General features: G+C 35.2%; 5 protein-coding genes and 1 long non-coding RNA gene across 6 annotated transcripts; 3 read left to right on the plus strand and 3 right to left on the minus strand.

The window, feature by feature from the left end:
- Positions 1-3,201: 3,201 nt before the first annotated feature.
- LOC132630530 (uncharacterized) lies at positions 3,202-5,345 on the minus strand. The gene is made up of 2 exons (XR_009578600.1): positions 4,882-5,345; positions 3,202-3,442 (listed from the first exon to the last, which is right to left on the minus strand). It is a non-coding gene; the product is annotated as an uncharacterized LOC132630530 (long non-coding RNA).
- A 765-nt stretch (positions 5,346-6,110) lies between these two features.
- LOC132633761 (uncharacterized) lies at positions 6,111-7,571 on the plus strand. Its single transcript, XM_060350240.1, has 2 exons — positions 6,111-6,327; positions 6,752-7,571. Exon 2 carries the CDS (start codon positions 6,996-6,998, stop codon positions 7,521-7,523), a length of 528 nt encoding a protein of 175 aa, XP_060206223.1. The 5' UTR covers positions 6,111-6,327; positions 6,752-6,995; the 3' UTR covers positions 7,524-7,571.
- Positions 7,572-8,367: 796 nt separating this feature from the next.
- Positions 8,368-9,430, minus strand: LOC132630389 (pentatricopeptide repeat-containing protein At5g16420, mitochondrial-like). The gene is made up of 2 exons (XM_060345970.1): positions 9,402-9,430; positions 8,368-8,881 (listed from the first exon to the last, which is right to left on the minus strand). Exons 1-2 carry the CDS (start codon positions 9,428-9,430, stop codon positions 8,368-8,370), a joined length of 543 nt encoding a protein of 180 aa, XP_060201953.1.
- Positions 9,431-12,623: 3,193 nt separating this feature from the next.
- Positions 12,624-13,663, plus strand: LOC132633762 (filament-like plant protein 3). The gene is made up of 2 exons (XM_060350241.1): positions 12,624-12,879; positions 13,282-13,663. Exons 1-2 carry the CDS (start codon positions 12,642-12,644, stop codon positions 13,344-13,346), a joined length of 303 nt encoding a protein of 100 aa, XP_060206224.1. The 5' UTR covers positions 12,624-12,641; the 3' UTR covers positions 13,347-13,663.
- Positions 13,664-14,454: 791 nt separating this feature from the next.
- LOC132633763 (uncharacterized) lies at positions 14,455-17,983 on the plus strand. The gene is made up of 3 exons (XM_060350242.1): positions 14,455-15,428; positions 15,509-15,862; positions 15,947-17,983. The coding sequence occupies exons 1-2, from the start codon at positions 15,311-15,313 to the stop codon at positions 15,847-15,849; spliced, it is 459 nt and encodes a 152-aa protein (XP_060206225.1). The 5' UTR covers positions 14,455-15,310; the 3' UTR covers positions 15,850-15,862; positions 15,947-17,983.
- A 3,829-nt stretch (positions 17,984-21,812) lies between these two features.
- LOC132630390 (uncharacterized) lies at positions 21,813-23,314 on the minus strand. Its single transcript, XM_060345971.1, has 4 exons — positions 23,194-23,314; positions 22,581-22,957; positions 22,355-22,438; positions 21,813-22,271 (listed from the first exon to the last, which is right to left on the minus strand). The coding sequence occupies exons 1-4, from the start codon at positions 23,312-23,314 to the stop codon at positions 21,813-21,815; spliced, it is 1,041 nt and encodes a 346-aa protein (XP_060201954.1).
- Positions 23,315-24,531: the final 1,217 nt, after the last annotated feature.

Genomic DNA, 24,531 nt, shown 5'->3' on the forward strand with positions numbered 1-24,531 from the left:
TACGACTACAATAGGAGAGTAAACTCAATTGAAAAGGTTAACGGTCTAATAAAACCCATTTAGATGTTGTTTCTAAAGTTGCTGAGAGACTCCGGCAAGTTCAACCATTTGTCCACAGACAAACTTACCAAACCGTGGAAGGTTAAGCATGTTGCTGAGGGTGTCCCACAGGACAATGTAGGTGAAGCATGTGGTATCTACTCATTGAAGTCATTGAATTCATCATGGCTAGCCAAAGCATGGCGGGTTTGCGCGCAAGCACGATACATGCTTTCAGAGGGAAATTTGCCATCGAAGTTTTTCACGAGTGTATAGAACCACCGATCATATGCTGAACAATGTCTGTAGTTCTTGTACTTGGTGCTTAGAAACAATTGCCAGCTGTATTGGCCTTGCTAATGTTTTTTTGTTTTATAATGGCTTCATTTTGTGATTGAACAAGAACATGTACTTCAAGGGGAATTATTCTAGCAAACAACTGTGGTTATTCCTTAGGAGATAATTTTGTGGTAGAATCATAGCATAACATGGTAAAAGTAGATAATTGTTCAATGCTAACCAAATGTCTAACTTGGTTCACCAGTCGAATGCATTCATCTGATGGTTCAACTAAATGTTATGTTAGGCCACCGTTCAACCTATTCACTTAGTTGACCCGTCGAATGCATTCATCTGATGGTTCAATTAAAAGTCATATTAGGCAACCGTTCAAGGTATTCACTTAGTTGATCCATCGAATGCATTCATCTGATTGTTCAATTAAAAGTCATATTAGGCCACCGTTCAGAATATTCACTTATTTGATCGATCATATTGTGCTACTTGAAGCTTTAACCATCTAATTAGAGGAACAAGAGATTTATGTTAGTAAGTCAAAAATAAACACAAACCGAACAAGAGTTTTCCACAAATTAGATGAACATAAAGATAATCTATAAACAAAAAGGGAAGTTGACCCTTCATTCATTTATCTTCATACAAGCAGCCCCAACAACTATTCCAACTAAAAAGACCTGTAAAATATTGATTAAGGCAGCTTCAACATTTTCAACAACATCTACTTTGGCAGCCTCCTCTTCAACAACATCAACATTCTCTTGACTTCTATTAAATCCGAAATAATCGTTGTAAGCTTCAATGGTTTTCTCATAGGTTCTGTACGACTTGTGATGGTTCCCACTAAACCCTTTAACCATTGATTCACACTCAATCCATATCGTGTATATACCGGGTACCCTACCACGAAATACAACATAAAACTTAGCCATTTTTCAGAAAATAATGAAGGTACAAAAGAAGAAGAAGATGACGGGAAATGAGATCCAAACAAAATAGGGTGCAATAACATAGTAGGGTTACTATATGGGGTAGTTGAAATACAGAGGTGTATTTTTGGAGAAAGGAGAAAATACAGAGGTGTATTTTACACCATTGGAGAAAGGAGAGGAGTGCTAAGTATTTATTTTTTCAAGACATTAAGAGGGGGAGATAATTACTAGACGGAGACAGAAAAGAGGGAGTTAAGGAAGACGGCGTTATAGCGCCGTTATAACCATCCTCGTTAACGCCCCACTTTAATGTAAGGGCATAACTGGGAAGAAAATTTTACAGCCCGTGTGAAATGGCTTAAATGTCCTCGTTCTGCCCATTCTGCCCACAAGATTTCTGTCCAACAATCATTTTCCATATATTCAATGTTTTAACGGTATTCAACTCTTGATAGAATTTCTCCGTTGAAATAGTTCAATGGTCCAGAATCCAGATTACTATCTGAAACTTAGTTTGAAGGATTTGAATTTAGTGGCTTTCTGTCAGTTGATTCACACCTTTATCCCCTATTGACTAAAGTACAAAAAAGAAATTCGAAAAGAAAATTAACACTCTAATCAAATTATGTGTAGGGCCTTCTGTTTAATACTTATCGAAACGTGTGGGGCGGGCTAATCTGTCGTAGTGTACACTCATCTCTAGAAACCCGTATTATACATTTCATGTACCTTTCAAAGTAGAGAAAAACAGCCAATTCTAGATTTAAAAATGACTTTTATCTATTGTTGCTTCATCACTAATTGTCATTTAATTTCTTCTTAACTCTCCACAAGTCATTTAATTTCTTCATCACTATATATATGTCTTCTTCTGCTTTTATGATCATTACCATATAATATAGGTTGTGTTTCCCAATTTCTGAAAACAAGAAAGATAAGATGTCATCATTTAAGGTTCATGTGCTGTTGCTGTCCCTTTTGGTTATCAATTTGTCATTTCAAGAAGAATCAATATTTGGATTTGCAGATGCTGCAAGACCAATCTCTGTACAACAACAACAACATATTAATAAGTTGTCCTCTTCATCAATAGAGCACTTGAAGATGTTTCAGACTCTTGGAATGATTTGCAAGTGTTGTGATGGTGTAGATTCTGGAGAAGGAAAAAAGGAAGATTTGTGTAGTGCTACTTGGGATGGTTCTTGCTCCAATCTTCAGTGCTTTCCATGGAAATTCCAATGATTCTTTTGGCTTTTGTTTTGTGTACGAAAGGCTCGCTACAACGCAGAGTACATATAGCTACGACTTATTATATGAAAATTTTAGTGGCTAAACACTTTAGCTACAATTTTTTTCCGTAGCATTCGTAGCTAGAAGTAGCGTAGCTAAAAGTTAGCTACAGACTTTACACGATCTGTGGCTTAGGACCAATAATTATTGCTACGAAACTTTTTTTGTGTTCTATCTGTGATAGTAAAAAATTCTTGCCACGAAATATATACTTGTACCAAATAATTTCACTCTTTTGCTACGCCAAATAAAATCCGTAGCAATCTTTATATGGTAGCCACAATATATTCTATTGTGGCGAAAGACTTGATTTTTTTGCTATGAAAATTCAAACTTTGTGGATATTTTATATTTTAGTCTCATGGAAATAAAAAATGTATTAGCTATGAGTTCGAAATACATAGCTATGGATTGAAGTATTTGCCACAAAAGATGGAAACATTTTTGCACATAGCTAAGAATTCATTCTTTTTGCCACAAAATACATAAAATCATAGCTATTTTTTTTTAATTCTACAAAAGATGAAAACATATAACCATATTTTTGACAATTATATATAGGTTAGCCATGATTACAGAAACTCCATTGCTACAAATCGACGAATACGCCATAAGCATTGTTAACTCAAGAATTCCTATAACGTAGTGAAAAACCAAAATATTTAGATTCCAAATAGATTTCAAGTTACACATAATTATATAGTTAAATTTCAAAATATTCACAATACATAATTTTTCTATGACAACAATTACAATAGTAGTGTCTTGCTTAAGATATAAAGTTGAATAGTCTTTTCTTTTTTCTTCCGTCATTGTCTCCAATTGTACCGAAGTTTGATCAATATTCACTTATCATCGTTGCTCTAATAATTCCACAAATTTTCCTATCAATTTCAACAAAGTAAATTAATTCAACCAAAAAGCAAAAAACAAAAAAAATGTATCATGTATATAACTTTAACACTTTAACATGTACATATGATAATATATTTTATAGAAAGGGAAAAGGGTCAAAAGTACCCCTTTACTTTCATAAATTGGCTACTTTTACCCTCCGTTACAAGCTGGGGCCAAATCTACCCCTCCCGTTACAAATTGGAGCCAAATATACTCCAATCGCTAGCAAAGTTTCAAAAATACCCCTCATTTCTAACATATTCCCACATAAGCAAGCCTACTCATTGGAATTGGGTGACATGGATGCCACATGGCATTTCACTTATTATATATGATGCCTACGTGGCAAACTTTTTAAAGCAATCTGAAAAATTGATTTTTCTAAAAATAAATATGGAAAATGGTTTTTATTAAAAATCTGTTTTTTATTTTATTTTATAAAACCCGCTTCTTAAAAAAATCTGGAAAATAATTTTTTTAAATCAGTTTTTCCATATTTTTTTTTAAATTAATCCAGATTTGAAAAAAAAATATTTTTAGGAAACTTTCTTTTTAAAATAAAATAAAATACTTTATAGTTTTCTAGATTATAAAAAAAAAATCATTTTCCAGATTTTTTAATTAAAAAATCCAATTTTCGAGAATATATTTTGAAAAAACGGGTTTTATAAAATAAAAAAAAATTCAGATTTTTAATAAAAGCCATTTTTTTCAGTTTTGTTTTTAAAAAAATCAATTTTTCAGATTGTTTTTTTTTTAAAAAAAAATTGCCACGTAGGCACCACATAGATAATTTAAATGTCATGTGGCGTCCATGTCACCCATATCCAATGACTAGGCTTGCTTATGTGGGAATTGTGATAGAAATGGGGGGTATTTTCGAAACTTTGCTAACGGTAGGGATATATTTGACCGAACTTGTAACGGGAGGTATAGATTTGTCCCCAACTTGTAACGAGAGCTATAGAGTTGGCCCCAACTTATAATAGAGGGAAAAAGTAGCCAATTTATGAAAGTAGAGGGGTATTTTTGACCCTTTTCCCCTTATAGAAAAGCATTATCTTTACTAAAATCTCCTTAACATTCTTATATTTAAAATGGATGGCAAGCTCCAAGCAATTCAATCTTTTGCACTAAAAGCTTTTTTTAACGAAGTTTTAATCAAGGAACAAGCATATATACAACACTATATTATCCTTTATGGACAAATTATAGATCCATAACAAGAAAACCTACAGAACTGATATTAACATGTACAATAATAATAAGCATTTGATTTTAACTACATTATGACTGTTGAACAGTTTCCTTAAACATAAATATTTATACGACACAACCATAAACTAACTTAGCTTCTATTAGTGGTATGTATAACAAAAGAAATCGATTTTGTCCACATCATCCAAAAAGCAAAAGCCCAACTTACCTTGTCGTCGACTTCACAAAACATCACTCTCAATATAAATGGAATCACCATTGCTCACCTTGAACCGATGAGAAACAATCTACATAAAAAAAAAAAAAAAAAAAAGACAATTACTTCAATGTCTACGATTATGGCAACTTAAAGAAGAAAGTAAAAATACTTGTGAACAACAAGTGGAGAGGAAAGAAAATTAGAACTTGAACAACTGCAAATTCGATATTATTGACGAAGCAAAGGCGAAGAGGGTGAGGTGTGTGGCGGCTGGGGATGAAAAGGATCTTAAGGGCTTAGGTTTTTGTGATCTTGGCCAATTTGCATCATATTCTTGTTTTATATATTTTTTAAACTTTTTGTACTATAAATGTTAATAAATGTAGTAAAAACTATGGTTTAAAAAATTGCCTATTAAAAAGAAGAAGGGTTAATTACAATAAAAACTTATGTAATATAATTCAGTTCAAATATACTCCCTGTATTTTAAAATAAAACACTTAGACTCCCTCTATCATGAAAATTCTACACTTACACTCCCTGTATTTTAAAATAAAACACTTAGACTCCCTCTATCATGAAAATTCTACACTTACACCCCTTGCGAGGTCATCCAAAAGTAAGTATAATAAAATATAATTCGGAAAAATAACATTGTATGACTCTTTGGGCCTATTATTTACCCGAAATGACCCATATTTGGGGTTCTTACACGAAATGGCCCAATTTCGGACAAGTTGAAATAACGTAAAACACGCTCACGTGAACCAACACCATTCCTACACTTCTCAGTGAAGCGAACTCCCTTCACTGATCTCTCCCAACGAAGTAAGTTTTCCCAACGAAATTGGCTACATTTCGTGCTTCATTTTCGTTTTCTCTTTTATCAGTGCCTTCACAGTAGCATTTGTTTTTTAGAATTGAATAAGCTTCTTCTTCCCTTTTATTAGGGTCTTCAACAGTAGCCAATTTGTATTTGATTTTGAGTTAAGGTATTTGATTTTGCTTTTTAAAGTGTTTTTAGTTTGGTTTAGGTTTAATTTTGGTGTTATTTAGGGTATGTTGGTTTTGATTTTCTAAGCTAATAGGAGTATACTTTACTTGCATGCACTGTTTTAGTTGCTTTTTTGTGTTGATTTTAGATGGTGATTGTTCCCGTGAGCTTTTTTGTGCATCTTCTTTTTTTATGATCCTCATCTTCATCTTTTATCTGTCTTTTCAGTAGGCGTGCGTGAAAATGTGTTCAACTAATCATCGTGGTAATAATGATAATGAAGACGATGATTTTGAGACCCCTGCTGCTCCTTCTAAACAGGGAAGCATTAGAAGGATCTGCTCACAGGCGAAGCAAACTGTTAAATCTATTAAGGCCGGCAAGAGAAAGGCCGAGAATGCCAATGAAAACAGTAAAAGAAAAAGAAAAAGACGAAGGTTCCTGCTCTAGCCGAAAAGAAGGTATTCTGGCTTTTGTGTGATGAGCCTTTAATTCACATAATTTGTTCTAGCTTTATCTTGTTCACATATTTAGCTTTGTATAAACTGGTATAACTATGTATATTTGAACCTTGGTGCTATTTTTGAATGAGTTCCCTATGTTCTAGTGGGACTTATACTTCTATAAACTAATATAAATATGTATATCTTAACCTTGGTGCTATTTTTGAATGAGTTTCTTATTTTCTAGTCGGGGACTTATACTCGTAGAAACTGGTATAACTATGTATATCTGAACTTGGTGCTATTTTGAATGAGTTCCTTCTGTTATAGTGGGGGCTTATACTTGTCTAAACTAATATAAATAGATGTATATCTAAACTGAAATTTCGTATATCATTTTTTCTTCCGTTTAATTCTCACTGTTTTTTTTTTTCATGTTTAGGTTGGTGAGTACTATCTAGAAGCTGATGAACATTTCCAAACCATGATTAGTTTCCATACAAACACAGAGATTGTCAGCATTCTGAAGCAATACTTGACTGAAACACAACAACAAATGTTTCGGGATAGTTGTTTTGGCTACTTCTTCGAGTTGCCTCCATTCAACAATCAGAATCAACTCATATATATTTTTTTACTGAAAGAAATTGCCTCTGATTGTGAAAAAGAGATATGGATTAAACTCAATGCATGGTAATACCTTGCGGTTCGGCATCAGAGAATATGCTTTGGTTACTGGGTCGAAGTGTTACGAAGATGATAACACTGTGTATGATGAGCCAGAAGTCAACAGGTTACTGAAAGAGTATTTTCCCAGATATGGAAAAGAATCAATAACAAGGGAGAGTTTGCTTGATCACTTCAAGCAAAAGGGTTGGAAGTCAGATGAGGATGCGCTCAAAATGGCCATACTAGTATTCATCCACCATTTCCTTTTCTCTGATGCTAATAAGCATAGCATATTAAAAAAGGATTTTGATATAGTTGAGAGTGGTCAGTGTCAGAGGTATGCATGGGGCATAAAAGTATTTGAAGACATGTTCAGAACAATTATGGATAAATTGCGTGCCAAGTTGATGATGTACAGGCTCGGAGGTTTGCCACTTGCATTCCAAGTATGGTTTTATGAGTGCTGCTCCACGGTTGACAAAACTCTTCTTGTGTTGTCAATAGTGTGCAACACATCCTTAACTGGAAAGTCAAAGAAGATCTGATGCTTGTGGACCTAACTAGTGGGAAACTCATGACTAGTATTTACCAGGTAAAGTTCTTGTTTGCTATTTGATATATGTTTATGATTGTGGTTTGAGAAAAGTATTTCTGAATGTGCTAGCTTCTTGTTATTTTACTGACATGTATGATCTGTATATGTTATTTATACATCAAAGTTAGAAATGAGACTGTGACATGTATACATGATATTACATTCCTTATACAAAAAAAAAAAAAAAAAACCTGACTTTATAATCATGTATACAACATAGGCAGATTCCATTTTATTTTGTATAAGTCATTTATAATCATGTATATGTTACATTTTTGCCTAGTTTAATTTGTGTTTATATCATTTGTTTTTTATTATTGTTGTAGTTGGAGTACCGGAACATTACCCCTGCCAATGAAGAGATATCAAGGCTGAATCTTACGACATTTTCTGAAAATGTCAATTTTGATCTTCCATTGGAAGAAGATGTGCCTACCTTTGACAATGACCATTCTAACGTTGCATCCCCAATTCATCCACAGAAGCAACAGCCTCGTCTGAGATGCAATAGTTTTGCAAGCCCTGATGATTTAAAGGCTGAAATTAATGAGTTGAGGCTTGACATCGGAAAGGTACTGTATTAACTTATCCCTTTTCCAGTTTGTTGTATACATATGCTTCGTTGGTTTAACTTTTGTCCTTTTTTTTAGGGAAAAGGATCAAATATACCCCTCAACTTTAGTTTATTAGTTAAATTTGTCCTCCATTAGTCAAAGTAGTCAAATATACCCCTCTGTTAGCCAAAGTATACACATATACCCCTTTATTGATGGAAACCCCCAAATCATCCAAAATTACCCAATTTCAATTAAAATGATCCGACCAGTCCCGTATAACCTGACCCGTGACCCCATCTCTTCTCGCTCACTATTGCTACTTGCTTGATCCATAGCCATCAAGATAGTATACGTCGTCGCATCAAGCAACCACCCTCTATCCACAATTTCATCAAACATTCTCTTCGCACCCACCAAATTACCAAGTGTCACATAACAAGCCAGAATCGTCGTCGTGTAGCTAACCATATTGGGAACTATTCCCATCACAGGTATCTCATCAAGAACCTTAATCGCACTATCAATATCGCCTTTCTTACACAAAGCATTCAACAAGATATTACAAGTAAACACACTAGGCACTATATCCAACTTCTTCTGGCAATTCTTAAACAAAGCATAAACTAAATCATACTCTTTATGATGTACTAACGCATTCAACAAAGCATTAAATGACCTTTGAACACCAAACTTCTCAATTCTTAAAAAGGTCTTAAGTGCCAATGTAGGCTTACTAGCAATCCCATAGTTCCTAATCACACACTACTAAAAAAACTGTATTTTCCGACCTCAAAAAACTGACCTCAGTTGAGGTCGGAAAATAACCGACCTCATGAGGTCGGTAAAGTCGTAATATTTATTTTTCGATATTTTTAAAAATAAACCGACCTCATGAGGTTGGTAATATTGTACCAAAATTTCAAAAAGTAAAGTACCGACCTCTGTACGTCAGAAATTCATTTGATGCTAAATATTATAATTTTATTTTTAATTCAAAAGAATATCGACCTCACGAGGTCAGGTTATTAAAAATAAATTTTAAATTATTTTTAATAAACCGACCTCATGAGGTCGGTATTCTTTTAAATTAAAAATAAAATTAAAAAATAATATACATACCGACCTCATGAGGTCGGTATAATTAGTCAAATAAAATAAAATACGTACAGACCCTTCATCGATCTTTCCCCTTTCTCTCTCTTTTCCTCTCACCTTCTCTCTCCCCCCCTCTCTCTAACCCTAATAACGATGCTGCCAGTCACAGTCGTCACCTGCCAGTGTGGTCGCCGCCGTCTGCCATTGCCGTCGCCGTCCACGGCCTTTTCCCTTTCTCTCTCTTTTGATCTCACGTTTTCTCTCCCCCTCTCTCTAACCCTAATAACGCCGCCTGCTAGTCACTGTCGCCACTTGCCAGTCACCGTCGCCGCCGTATGCCATTGCCATCGCCGGACTATCCGACAATTTGAGGTATGCTTTCTTTGTTTTCTTCTTCAAAATTGCAGGTCAGATTTTGAACGACTATTCTTCTTCCTTGTTTCTTGGTTCTTTTGGTTACCCAGATCCTTATTCTTGTCTTGTTGGAATAAAATTGAGTTGTTGCGAGATACCATATAAATTATTTGTAATCGACTACAAGGGTAGTTATTATAGTGGAAAGTGATTAAAATATTACATTGTCTTTTAGGTATATTTGGTTAATCTTATTTCGCGATTCTCTGCTTTTCTTGGGGTATCTATATTTTTGTTCTTTATTTTTACATTTCTATATGCAGAAGAGCTAGTAGGGAGATGAAGTAGATTTTGTTGAGAATCAATCATTATAGTATGATATGATTAGATATCAAGTGGGTTGCTACTTTTGTTGTTCTGTTATTTTTTACTTAGGTCTTTTGGCTTTATGAGATTATGTAGTTAAGTATATTTTTTTGCGTCTTTAGCAACCTTTTTCCTAATTTAATTGGTGATTATCAGGTTGGGTTTGCTCAAGTTTGTTGTTGATTTGCTATAGCTAGTTTCCTGAAATTTATGATTGGTTGGTTAAAAAATAATTGATCTTTTGGTCAATTTTTTGCAGCTGTATATGAACAATTTGCATTTGGTAGAATGTATGTTCATTTGGTTTTACAGAGATCAAGTGTCATTGTACACACATGTATAGCATACTAGTTGCCTATTGTGGAAGTGCACTAAAATGCTTATAATGTTCAATTTTGGTGTTTGTTGGGGGGTGAAGCTGTTGGTGCAATGTATATCAAGTGTTTTTTTGTCTGAGTTATTGTTTGAATGGGGATGAGTATTTTACATTTGATTGTATGTATGTTCATTTGGTTTTACAGAAAGTGTCATTGTACAAAGATGTCTATTGTGGAAGTGCACTAAGATGCTTTTAATGTTCCAACATTGTAAAATTCTGGTGTTACTCTTGAGAATTGACCGAATATATAGTATCAGTGGCGTATGAATGTACATGTTGGTAATTTGTTTCTTTCATCGATGAACAAAATTTAGAAGTTGAATGACTAGAAGATAGTCCTAGCGATATCATGTTCTAACCATCCTATCATTTTCTCTGAAGTATATACTTTAAGTATGCATTATGGAGGAAGTAGAGTAGGTAAAGAGTCTGGACACACCTCAGTGCATATCTTAGCTACTTTTATAATGACTATATAATTAGATATGAGCTCACCTAATATCCGCATTGAAGCAGGAGAAGGATCCAAGGAACAACACATGGAGTTGATATAGGACTATCCTTATTTAACTCCAACAAAATCTAATATTGTTCTATAAGTTTACTTCTTTTGATCTACCTTTTAGTCTTATTCTTCTTAACCATAGGACATTCTGGGTTTCAAATGTTCTTATTCATTAGTATCCATAACCTCCCTTTCAATCCAACAGTAGAGCTTCAAAAAGGATTTGGAGAAGATCAAATTGGCATACTTTAAACTACACAACGCTATCCAAATTCCAAAGCTACCATATAGCTATAATCCCAAAATACAGTGCCTAATGTATATACTAGTTAATACTGAATACCCAACAGAAAACCATAACTAGAATAAGGTTAATTTCAGTGATCCATATTTCATTCATTCAATCACTAAATTCATTACACGTACTCAAAATTAATTACTTGATAAAAAGCTTACAAACCTGTAAAATATATTACAGAATGGCTAATGGAACTTTCTGAAAGAGAAGAAGTGGTTAGCTCTTTTTTTTTTTGTATAATTGCGCCAACACATTACTTGCACTACTAGTTTTGATCTTTTCCTAGCTTGAAGTTTTTTTTACTTGGGTTCTAGTTTAGAATATGGTATACTGGATAGATTTGAATATGAGGTTGTCTTGATAAAAAATTTCTGGCTTTTTAGTTAGTTGTTCTGGTATGAAGAAACTAATCGCGTTTCACACATGAAAAAAAAATACATGGCTGATTTTTCATAGCCAAGATTTTTATGCATGTTTATTTCAAGCTGATAATGGTTGTGCTAAATATGCTGCTCAAATTTTCATAGTTATGAAGTGTTACTGCTTATACTCCATGAAACTTTAGTTTTCTAAAATGCCTTCTCCAAATGCTATATCTTTGAGACTCTGGTCGATTTCCATGTATCTATTCTTCTCCTGCCTCTTTTTCCTTGCGTCTGCCAGTTTGTGGAACTGTGGGGTTCAAGTTTCATATGAGTATTTCAGGATCTCTCATTTTTCGACGAACCATTGACCAAAATTTTTCCATGTGACATTTAAGTATGCCTAATGGAAAATCACTGTAAATGATTCTATAAGGATTTGTAAGGTTCTATCTAGGTGCATGGAGTTTGAGGTCAAGTCCAGATGCTTGAAAGCTTCAACTGTATATTGATCCAAGCTTTCAATGACTTAATTGTAAAAAGTGGAAGTATGAACATGACATTTAGTGTTGGAACCAGCTATCCACCTAGTAAAAGGGTTCCCAAATGACATTTATCATATGTAAATTTCGTAGTTATGATTTCTGCTAAAAGTTACTCTGCATAAAATTTATCCGATAATGGTAAACCTTTAGTTTAATTAACAAACTCTGTATTCAAAGATTCTAGTTCTGAAACCGTGCATTTCAGATCCGTGAAAGCCTCATGAGCCTCTGTATCCAATGCACAGAAAAATATTGTACATGAAAGCCTCATCAACTTTAGCATTGAATGTTTCTGCTTTTGATAGGTAAAATAGTACTAATGCAACAACAGAAAAAGCACGCCGAGAAGGGCAAACGCATTATACACGTGTTTTGATAAACTGAGAAAAGATATAAGTTAATTGAATTAAACAAAATCAACCCATTGATAGTAATAGTAGCTGTAAGTCCTCGAAAGCAAACTATCCCCCCATAGTAAATTTGTGCCTGATTTGACTGCTGTTCACCTGTTAGAATAATTTATGCCACGCTCCTGGGGCCTTTACTCTATATTTGTTTTCTCCTTGCCTTTTTTCCCCTGGTAATTCCTGCTAGTGCTTATTAGCTTATGTTTTCTTACTTCAACACTTGCAATTTCTGCTATTTGGAGCAGGATCCATTAAAAGAAACTCCAGATAATGACAGCCAATCACCGGAAGTAACCTCAAAAGCTGCAACTATTGGGCATGAAGCCAAGGAAAGTCCAAAGAAGCTGATAGAGAAGTTATCAGCTGCTCTAGTTAATGTTAGTGCAAAAGAAGACTTAGTTAAGCAGCATGCTAAAGTGGCAGAAGAAGCCGTTGCAGGTATCTTCCACCGTTCCCTTTCTTCCATAAGTTCTGAATGCAATCTTAGAAATAGTTTCTAGAATATTTCCAATCTTTTTGTGGTACCTAAATCACACGTAGAATAGCGTTTGGAACTTGTTCTGATCAATCATGCATTTTTTCTGGGATAATTACATTTTTGGACCGCTCTAAAACATAATAGCTGGTAAATGCATAGGTTTTGTATATTAAGTATAAAGATACATATAATCTACATACAATATACATAAATATGCATATAATATACATAATTAGTGTATAGGTTTTGTATATTTTGGCCGGTCCTGTAATTAATTTTGGCTGACGAGCCAAAAATGAAAAAGGCCTTTTTTTCTTTTCTTTTAATCTTGATTAGTTCCATCGTTTTGTAATATTTGGTAGGTTGGGAAAAGTCAGAAAATGAGGTTGCAGTTCTAAAGCAGCAACTTGAGGCAGCTGAGCAGTAGAACTTGACTTTGGATGTTCGCGTCAACCATCTTGATGTTTGCGAGGGGTGAAGTAGTCTAATGTTGTAGACTAACTTAATGTAGGCTAGTTTAATGTTTTGTGGATGTTTACAAATGTTGAAGTAGTTTAATGTTGTTTTGGTGTTTGCAAAGGTTGAAGTAGCTTAAGTCTCTTGTGAATATTTGATTGATATTTTTATTCAACTTTGAAGTAGTTTCAAATTGAATTTGATGTATTGGTGGTTGTAGTATATGTGTTGTAATAGTAGTTTAATGTTTTATGTATTTATAGTAGTTTGGTGTATTGTTGGCAGCTATTTGAGCTGGTTTTAGTTGAAAGTAAAATTATTTTCATCTTGACAGGGGAGCAGCTGGAAAAACAGCTAGATGCTGCCATTTTTCTTGCAAGGTACCGACCTCATGAGGTCGGTTTTGGGGCCAGACACATAAAATACCAACCTCATGAGGTCGGTTTTTTTATAAAATATTTCCAGAAATTGCAAATTACCGACCTCATGAGGTTGGTTTTCTGCAAAATTTTCCAGGGAATTGCAAATTACCGACCTCATGAGGTTGGTTTTCTAATATTTCCAGAAATTGCAAATTACCGACCTCATGAGGTCGGTTTTCTACAAATATTTCCAGGGAATTGCAAATTACCAACCTCATGAGGTTGGTTTTTTGCAATTTTTTCTAGAAATTGCAAATTACCGACCTCATGAGGTCGGGTTTCTGCAAATATTTTGCAGAAACTGAGAAATATCGATCTCACGACGACTGAAATCTAAAACAATATATTATATATTCATATAACTTACCGACCTCAGGAGGTCGGTAAACTAATATCATTATATTATTAATATAATTTACCGACATAATGAGGTCGGTATTTCATATAATTAATATCCGACTAAAAAAATATTACTGACCTCATGAGGTCGGTAATATTTCCGACCCACTCTTTTCCGACCTAATTTTGAGGTCGGTTTTGAGGTCGGGTTTTGCCCGAAACCGACCTCATGAGGTCGAAAATGACCCTTTTTTCAGGTCGGAAAATACAGTTTTTTTAGTAGTGACATTAACAAACAAAACTTCCCCACATTTAATACTAGAATTACTTAATTCATCTAAAAGGGTCTCTACTCTATCAAACTCACGTGCACAACAAAGCTTGTTGATAATAGAGTGGTATGTTTCGTAATTATGGAAAAAACCAGGGTGGAAATTGCCAGCATGGTGAAAGATTTGGAGTGAAAGGTTAACATCATATTGGGATTTGATTAATGAGATGAGTGTTTTATGAGTGAGGTATCTTGGCCATGGTTTGATTGGTGGTGTGACTGTATAGGATTGGAGAAACTCTGATTTGGAGAAGCTCACCGGAGCTCTGGTGTCACGAGCTCTCCGGCAATGATGGCTATAGAGCAAGCAACAGTGAGGGAGAAGAGATGGGGTCGCGGGTCGGGTTATAAGAGACCGGTCGGATCATTTTAATTGAAATTGGGTAATTTTGGATGATTTGGGGTTTTTCATCTAATAAAGTGGGTATATGTGTATACTTTGGCTAACAAAGGGGTATATTTGACTACTTTGACTAACGGAGGGTAAATTTAACCAATAAACTAAAGTAGAGGGGTATATTTGACCCTTTTCTCTTTTTTTTTTATTCTCTAGCTTACCGAAAAAGTTACAGTACTCAACAATTACGTAGTTCTTCCTTTGAAAAACTCTTCAAATTGTTTGATTCCAAGGCAACAAAGGAAAAGGGGGATGGCGTTCCAGTTTCTAAGGTGCGTTTTTTCCGAATTTTATTTCCTTCTTTTTTAAAAAAATAATATGTAACCTCAATTCTGTGTTGTTTTTATTAGAAATATCAAAGTGTTGATAATGATGATACATATGACCACGACGGGAATCAACATTTTGATGATCATGACTTTGCCGCGGTTGTTCCTGAAGGAAATATGCCTGCTAAGCAAACTAAGTCAAGTGTCAAGGAAAATGAGGGAGTTACTGGTGGTGTGGCAAATGAGGAAGTTACTGGTGGTGAGGCAAATGAGGGAGTTACTGGTGGTGTTTTTGGTATATTATTCAGTCACCTTCTGAATTACATAATTATCTTTTGTTGATATAACTTGTAATATACCTTTTATCTATCTTAGGGGCAATGGAAACACCTGTTGTGAATGATTCAAACACGCGGTATGACAATGAACTCACTGATGAAGTTTTGGCCAAGTTAAACATGTCTCAAATTGTGCTTCATAGGCAACATGCCAAAAAAGAAGACATGACACCCGAAGAATTGGCTCAGAAAAAGTTTCCAGCAAAATGTGTTTCATCTCCATTTGTGGTAGATTTTGGTTCTGATATAAGTGGCACATCAAACTCAGCGCCCAAGTGCATTTCTGAGGAGACGTATCCTTTTGTGAACAACATTGATGAGTTTGATCCCTATTCACCTGAGGGAGAACATTTGCTGAGTTTGTTGATGATGGGATGAATTCAACACAAAGGTAGCTTCATTGTGTTAAGATTTTTCTTTTCTTTTTACAATGATCCGTATGTGCTGATTATTTTCCATTTTCATGATTTTAAAGCGCCAAAGAAGTTTATCCAGTGGAAAAAAATAATCTGCCCGTGCCTTTTATTTTTGGATCAATTTATGTGACGAGGAGGGATTAGTTCCACACGATTTCATACAGCGCTCAACTTTTATCTGACGAGGTATGTGATTTTCTTATAATTTTCAATGTTTCTATTCTAGATGAATCGTGAATTGGAGGGTTATGAATCAATGTATAAACCTTTATATGAACTATGGCAATTAGCGTTGCTTTTGTATTATGATGCCAATGTAAAACATTGTTTGCAGGATATGATATTTCTTCATTCTTGCTATGAACTTTTCTTCTTCTTTGTTGTGAAGGTCTATTATTCTTGTAGACTACCCCTTAACATATGGAATGAGTTCTCATGTGAATAATGTTGAATGTTGTAGTTCGTCTTAGATACGTATTTGGGACTGTCTTGAATTCGTTTTTATTTTTTGGGGGTTTTCACATCCTGTGAATTCGTAGGTTATCGCGAAATTGGCATGACATCTAGTGAACTTCAGTAATATGGACTTCATATTATATAAGTGATATGCCATCTTTTGTACTTCTTTTAAAAAATTTGTGGATTCACCAGTTGATCAATGTGGGTCTGATTTGAGTGGTGTTGTTGATAATTCCACATCTTCCAGTAAAATAATTCCAGACCTCCTTTGCTATATCTCCTTTCCAAGATGATGTGTTCAATGCTTTCCAATTTATGCTCTCTGCAATAATGGCATCTCGATGGGCGAACCTGCAAAGTCTTATCATCAGTAGGTAAACTATTTGTTAACATTCTTAAAATAGAAAAGAAAACTTTAAGAGGGAGTTTAGGATGCCAAATTTTCCTAGAAGTTAAGGAAATTGTATTTAATTTTCTCAAACTTCTCCAAGCTGATTGACATAAAAAAAAACTTCCTGTAGTTTCAAGGATCCAGATTGGGAATCCTTTTTTTGCATCAAGAATTATGAGTCCCTGAATAGGCTCAGAATGTGAGGTGGTGTTGTGTCCATCATCTTTGGCATGTTCCATGTTCTATTCTGCATGTATTTATAAATTTTGATACACTTTGAGCCTTTTTCAGTCCATATTTGTGATCTGAACTTTATGTAAGCCGTATTTGTTTTTTGAATTCAACTGAATATTGTAAATTAGAGGTGATAGGGAAGTTGGAAAGTGTTGATGAATGTTTCTCTTGCTGCGGGTAGTTCAGGGTGTAGTTTAGTTGATGTTTAGCAAGTTCTAAAGTTTTTTGGATTGATTCACTAATAATGGTTACTTCTATTTTTCGATCTCAGCACATTGATGTCATATTTTACTATTTGAGGAAAAAGGGTAAATATGATCCTACTATTGTTGTACGGTTCACGACAACTGACTGGTATTTTGGTGGCAAGATTACTAAATTCTATTAAAAGTATGTAAAGGCTAACCATGATGCTGCTATTATTCCTGAAGTTAATGAGATATCTCAGTATATTCAAGGCTTTTACTGTGATGCAAATGTACTGTGGGACACGGTTGACCACGTGTTAATTCCGATTCATGTCAAGCGTGCAAAAAAAAAAGATACAGGTCACTGGGTCATGGGTGTGCTTACGTTCAAGGATAGGTGCATCCACGGATATGACTCCAACCGTGGTGCTTTGAATGATTCTTTTGTTACAAAAGCACTGCTGCCTTTTGCATTCATGATACCTCAATTCTTGACAAGTACCGCATTCTATGGCAAGAGGAGCAATATTGATTTGAAAAATGATGCATATGCTGATAGAGCACTATCTGTCCATTGTTGGTCAATTTGGTCATTGATCTGCCACATCAGTTCAATGCGTAAGTTCTTTTTTTTATACAGTTTTAATCACGATATTTTGTTTACCTACAGTAGCTTATGGGAAATTTGGTGCTTACAGGGATTGTGGTGCTTTTTATTGTTGCCTCTGTTGAGTATTTCATCACGGGAAAACAATAGACAAGAAGATTTTCGACATCGACACATATCGCGCAAGAATTGGATCCCAGTTGTGGTGACAATATGGATTAAAGAAACAACAGCTTGGTGTCGTGAGAGATGATGAGGTCAAGGGCAGGATCGACAAGAAGAAGAAGAAGAAGAAGAAGAAGAAGAAGAAGAAGAAGAAGAAGAAGAAGAAGAAGAAGAAGAAAAAGAGGAGGGGGCGGCCAAAAAAGCCGAGAAACGTAGTTCATTTGTAGTTTCACTGTACTTATTAGGAGTAATTGATGTTCGGTTTTGTTAAAGTACCACTTTTGATGAATCACAATACCTTTTTGCTATTCGCGAAAGTAAAAAACTACTGTGACTAGTTAGTTTGTTATGCATATTTTGTGTAATTGACTCTTGTAAAAATCTTAAGGCATGGACCAATTATGGAATTATAGTTTTGTATCTGATTTTTCTTACCGAATGATTGTTAGTCAGAGGCTCTTTGACATGTCGTTGGTCTGATTTAGTCACTAATAGTACTGTAAGGAATTTGTCGCGAGAATTTCATATGCAGGTTTATACATTGTTATACATCACATATACAGGGTTATACATTATTATACTTCACATGTATAAAATGGAATTTGTCACGGGAATTTCACATGCAGGTTTACACATTGTTATACATCACATATACAACGTGTCACACCCCAATCCTTGATAGGGCATGATGGGCACCCGACCCTTACTTAGAGCCGAGCGAACCCTTTGGTTCTAGTTATACTCATAATCTTACTGGACTCTTAATCATAAAATGATATGCATAATGAAAGCTTTTCAAAACATTCTTTTCGTCTTTCTTAAATCAAGGAAAATCTGTAATAATATGAATCTGTAAAGTAATGCAAAATGATATATCAGCTTAAATAGCCGCTTACAAGACTGACATATTGTATAAATAACTCTGTCTGCAAAAGTTTCTAACGTAGAACATGATATCAAAACATAATTTGGGACAGAGCCCCAACATACCTATAATGCCTCTGACTCAAATCTTAAAGAAATACTCTGACTCGACCATACTCCGAATGAAATGGAGTCTACCAATCCAGCTGATAGCCTGGGAATACCCTACAGTCAGTCTCCTGTATAATCTTTCGTGCAAAACAATTTGGGGCTGCGTGGCATGAACACAGCTCCCCCAGGAAAAGGGACGTCAGTACGAATAATGTACCGAGTATGTAAGGCATAAGAACATCAAGTACAGATGAATCATGAAAACCAATCTCAATATTTGAATGCATCTATGGCTAACATCTGAGAATATCTGCGTAACTCTATATGACTGAAAATGACTCTGTGGCGTATGATAGGCATAGGTTATAATATAACTGATAGTGTTGTGGAATGTACAGCCCGATCCATATATAATATAATAGTGTCGAGGAACGTACGACCCGATCCATATATAATATAATAGTGCCGAGGAACGTAAGGCTCGATCCATATATAATATAATAGTGCCGAGGAATGTACGGCCCGATCCATATATAATATCATAGTACCGAGGAACGTACGACCAGATCCATATATAATATAATATATATAAATGCATGTAAGACTCGAAAAAGGATACCCTGAACTCCTCTGATGACATAAGAAGCTAGTATGATAAGTCTCTGGGAGTTATGGACATAAAACATAGGAGGCCAAGGATACAAATATCTCTACACTATCTAAGAATAGAGTCTTTGGAATTCGCTTGCTCACTATGTTCGTTCATATGATAAGGATCATGCCAAAATGAAAGAAAGGGATAGCCTTAACATACCTTTGTTGCTTACGTGCTTAACTCAACCTGTGCTTCCAACACTGGCCAATCTACAATCAAGGTAAAGGAAACCATAAACATCTTGCAAAAGTTCGTAACCAACTTTCGTAAATTCGGGCAACATTTTCCCTATAATTCTTATTCCAATCCAAATCCCAAACAGCCCACAACATACACCATATCATCATCAACAACAACAATAATGTATATCAATATAAACAAGTAGAAATCTCTCCAAAACTTCGATCAAAACAGCCTTCAAGGCAGCTCATAAGCCAACAACAACATCAACTACGATATACGGTATAATTTCCGTACTTTCTCGTTTAACAACTTAGTGATGATTTAGACGAACTTAAATATATCTAGAAGAGGAGACTTATTACCTTGGATTCCAAGAACTACTTTTCCTCCACCTTGCTTTACTCCGAAGAAATCTCCAGTTTGCCATTATCTGGACAAAATCAACGTGGACATAACGTCTACGTCGTACTCCGTGTTTTGTTTCAGCGCAAGCGGACGAACCTCCACACGTTGCTGTTCATATCTTCCTCTTCCTTGAAATAGTGCCAACGTTGATGCTCAATATAGCAATCACGTTACTACCCTGAATAAGTGTTGTTCACCTTGCCAAATATATATATCACGTTGCTGCCCAGAAATAGCTTGCTATTTCGTTACTGCCCTTATTCCTTTACAGGGAATTGTCTTTATTCCTATAAGATTTTCAAAGAACCCCACCTTAAATAAAATATGGGCCCACTAAATATATTAATTACCTTCATGGATGCAAAATGATTCCTAGAAAACCACCACTACACCTGTACGCATATAAATATATTAGTCACCTCCTCCATTCCATACCATATTTCCACGTGTAAAGGAACTCACATAAGACTTATCCACCTAAATTACAATTAACACCCTAATCCTCCACTATATTCTAACATAAAACTGACCACAAACATATTTATTCCATGATCACAAAATGCTTACGTAAATTAATATATTCTTTTGCACACCCTTCATATACTCACAATCACGATCACGAAATATGGTACTAGTCCGTAGCCTTTTTTTGGCACACACAAAATATTATTTGCAATCATCGTCGTTACACTTTCCATCTTAAATCATTTCGAGATTTCATTCCTTGTATACACCAAGTTCTTGATTTTCCTGCTTGAAATGACCAAATTCTCCAGGCTTGGGTAAGTTTGCTTATGTTGGACTGTTCAATTTCCTAGTCCAAAATACACGATATATATCTTGGACCGTATTTCATTCAAATAAAGTTTGAATCTCGATGAAACTTATTTTCTTCGATTTGTTTAACTTCTAATCCTTACGATACATCTGTACCATCACTCTAACCACCTATAAGCTTGGGGGATACCCTCGTTTTCGTTAGTAATGTCATTTAAGTCGCACGCTTTCCAACACATGAAAACACGGGATGTAACACAAGGTTATACATTATTACATTTCACATGTATACAACGAAATTTGTCACGGGAATTTCATATGCAGGTTTATACATTGTTATACATCACATATACAGGGTTATACATTATTATACTTCACATGTATACAAAATTTATACGAAGTTATACATAGATTATACAGTCTTGAGGCTGCATATTGGTGATTATTCACCCAGTAACTTGGAAAGAAACAAAAATGAAGCTTTATTTGACCTGGCACTCCCAACACATACTATACATGAACAGTTAAAATACTATTGCTATCTTCTTGCATATCCACAAACAAAGAAATCAAGGTTCAGCTAATTCTAGTGATATGTAATGGTTAAATGAAGCTTTATTTGACCTGAAATCCGTCCCTTGCCACCAATAAACGGACAGAATAATTAAAAGAATATAAAACAGCTAGAGTAAACATATGCAACCAATAAGATTCAAGGAATTAACAAGAAAATAAGCAGCTAAAGTGAAATATATTTTCAACATTGTGGTATAGTCTACAGTGAAATACTTATTCAGGCTTCAAAAGCACAACTCAACTGTTGCTATGAAATCTAAGTACTCAACATGGTTCTAACGACAAGAAACGTAACATAAAGCCTAGCGTTTCAAACTAAGTTCTTTGGTATATTTTTGCATGTTTTCCTATTGTGACCAGCTTGTCCACACCACCTACATGAAAGCTTAGCCCTCTTCTTCTTATTTTTATTATTATCCATATCTAAAGCCGCTTTGTATCTCTTCATTTTTGGTCTTCCAGCACTTCTCTTCCCATCTGGTGGTAAGACCACATTCTCCATGACCTCTCTAGGGACAACCCATGTAGTCTCATCTGGATTAGGATTCACAGGAATTTTCCATGTTTTCATGAGATAATCCTTCTTGTAATAGAAAGAGCAGAATTGGATTGGGTCCATTCCATTGTGCTTTACAACTGCCCAAACGTGCGAGCATGGCAATTCATTCATTTGAAATCTCTTACAATTGCATGTTCCCTCTCCAAGGTCCACTATGTTTATCCTTTTCCCTTCAACCACTGTACACAACTGGTCTGTAGAAGGTATCGCCTATTGTTTTTTCCAAACAACAGAAGATAGTTATTATGGATGCAATTTAGTAATACAATGAAATATTATACTCAAGTTTTTACCGTCATGTTCTGTGATGCAATCATATTTTTCTTCAACATCTTGTTGTACATTTTGCCAAGCTTTGTAGACTTCATTGCACTTTCCTATTTTCGTAACTCCATTATGTCATCAACTTTGTCAAAAACTCCAGCAAGTGTCTTACTGGAAGCTCTCTTGCAAATTTGTTTGTTGAATTCATTGACTCAGCGATATTGGAGGTCATGAAAATTGTCCTTTTCACTCTACAGAATACTCTAGACCACCGTCATACCCAACACTGAACAAGTAAGGTTGCACTCGCCGATCAATTTTATTCAATTCGTTCATGTAGCGGTCAAACCTTTCAGTGGTGTCAGCCTTAGCCAAAACAAAAAAGACCAGTCTCGATTTTTCCTCATTTTTCCTGAATAGATTCTTGACGTTGTTCCACAAATGGTAGATGCAGAAATAATGAGGCACTTCTAGGTAAACAATTGATGTTGCATTCTGGATGCTATCATGTCTATCCGAAATAATACACATTCTTTCCCAAACCCCAAAAGTATTCTTCAGTTGCATGAAGAACCATCCCCAAGATGCATCATTTTTTGAGTCGAGTGCATAGGCTAGCGGTAGGATATTCCCTGTTTAGACAATATACACACAATTATACAATCAACATAGAAAAATATACATAACTATACAATCAGTATAGAAAAATATACACAATTATGCCGCCAGTATAGAAAAACATACACAACTATACACTCAGTATAGAAAAATATACACAATTATACAACCAGTATAGAAAAATATACACAATTATGCAGTTAGTATAGAAAAATATACACAATTATACATGTTTTATTCAAGTATATACAAACTACAACAACCATTAAGAGGAAGGAATCTTGATAGTACTCAACAGCTACATCCAGTGTGAAAGCAGTCAATATAGTCCCCTTATATGCTGCTTTAAGAAAGCTCCTATCAACCACCATTATTGTCCTGCAATTTCCCAACCCTTAATAGATGAATACAGGGAAACAAATACATAATGGAAGCGTCGCTCATCTGAATTATGCAACCTTGACAGCAACTCCCCATAAGAGACACTAGGTTTCCCTCTTATTATTTCCATTGCCTTTTCTTTAGCTCTCCACACTTTCATCTAGTTTAACTTACCCCCGTGCTCCTGTTGCATGTCACTTATTATATCCTTTGGAGTGTAAAATCTTTTCGGATCAAAAAGTTTATCCACAAAGCACATACATACAATACATGAATCACTCTATCAACATACGTACTATTCAATTATACAATTATATAACAGAATATACAATTTTATACCATACATTTGTCACGCCCCGAACCACGGCCTGGGTGTAACACGACACTCGGTGCCTGACTACATGTGACCGAGCGAACCACATGGCTTGTTGAACCATCATGAGGCATACATGAGCGGAAATATAACGTGACGTACATGATGAGCTTTTATAAAATATAGTAAGTCATAATATTAAACCTAAATACTTGATTAAGTCATGAATGCGAACAATATCATAAATGAGCCAAACCGGCTACCATATGTGGAAGTCTAACATGACACTTGTCTTGTCTATGAAACCTCTAACATGAGTCTGAAACACGTAACATATTTGCTGGGACAAGGCCCCCGGCATACCTTTAGATGCAAAACTAAATAAAGAAAGACAATGTCTAAACCCCAAATGAGATGGGGCTCACCAATAAGCTGGTACGTACAGATCCTAGTGAGCAGAGGCGTCTTCCTGTAAATTTGTACCTGCATCGTGAAATGCAGGCCCCCGGGCAATAAAAGGGGACGTCAGCACATTGAATGTACTGGTATGTAAAGCAACTGAAAGAAATAACATGGGACATGGAATAACATGATAAGAACTGAAACTGAAAACCTGGACATGAACATGAGCATGAGTACATATATATATATATATATATATATATATATATATATAACATAAGTAAAACATGATAAGTAGGGAGAGCATTTCATAAACCGACATGTGATATCACCACATGGGTACGTGGAGTCTGGTACCTCGCCAGACCAGCAGAGCCCTCATACATTGCCAGGGTATAAGGTGGTAACGTGCCTGATGGATCCATTCAGTGTAAAATTAAGGTATCGTCCTAACTGGGCGGAGCGATCCTTGTCCTATGATGGCTACATAGT

Source organism: Lycium barbarum, chromosome 3 (assembly GCF_019175385.1).
Source record: "Lycium barbarum isolate Lr01 chromosome 3, ASM1917538v2, whole genome shotgun sequence".
NCBI lineage: Eukaryota > Viridiplantae > Streptophyta > Magnoliopsida > Solanales > Solanaceae > Lycium > Lycium barbarum.

What these genes read in the sequence shown, in the direction of transcription:
- LOC132633761 (XM_060350240.1), top strand. Translation starts at nt 6,996, where the DNA reads ATGCATGGTAATACCTTGCGGTTCGGCATCAGAGAATATGCTTTGGTT.
- LOC132630389 (XM_060345970.1), bottom strand. Translation starts at nt 9,430, where the DNA reads ATGGCAGACGGCGGCGACCACACTGGCAG. An exon ending in GGCGGCGACCACACTGGCAG is followed by an intron (nt 8,882 to 9,401) that starts GTGACGACTGTG and finishes GTGTGTGATTAG; the next exon opens with GAACTATGGGATTGCTAGTA.
- LOC132633762 (XM_060350241.1), top strand. Translation starts at nt 12,642, where the DNA reads ATGTTTTCTTACTTCAACACTTGCAATTTCTGCTATTTGGAGCAGGAT. An exon ending in GGCAGAAGAAGCCGTTGCAG is followed by an intron (nt 12,880 to 13,281) that starts GTATCTTCCACC and finishes AATATTTGGTAG; the next exon opens with GTTGGGAAAAGTCAGAAAAT.
- LOC132633763 (XM_060350242.1), top strand. Translation starts at nt 15,311, where the DNA reads ATGCCTGCTAAGCAAACTAAGTCAAGTGTCAAGGAAAATGAGGGAGTT. An exon ending in AGTTACTGGTGGTGTTTTTG is followed by an intron (nt 15,429 to 15,508) that starts GTATATTATTCA and finishes TATCTATCTTAG; the next exon opens with GGGCAATGGAAACACCTGTT.
- LOC132630390 (XM_060345971.1), bottom strand. Translation starts at nt 23,314, where the DNA reads ATGGTGGTTGATAGGAGCTTTCTTAAAGCAGCATATAAGGGGACTATA. An exon ending in ACGGTGGTCTAGAGTATTCT is followed by an intron (nt 22,439 to 22,580) that starts GTAGAGTGAAAA and finishes TTACGAAAATAG; the next exon opens with GAAAGTGCAATGAAGTCTAC. An exon ending in TTGCATCACAGAACATGACG is followed by an intron (nt 22,272 to 22,354) that starts GTAAAAACTTGA and finishes AAAAAACAATAG; the next exon opens with GCGATACCTTCTACAGACCA.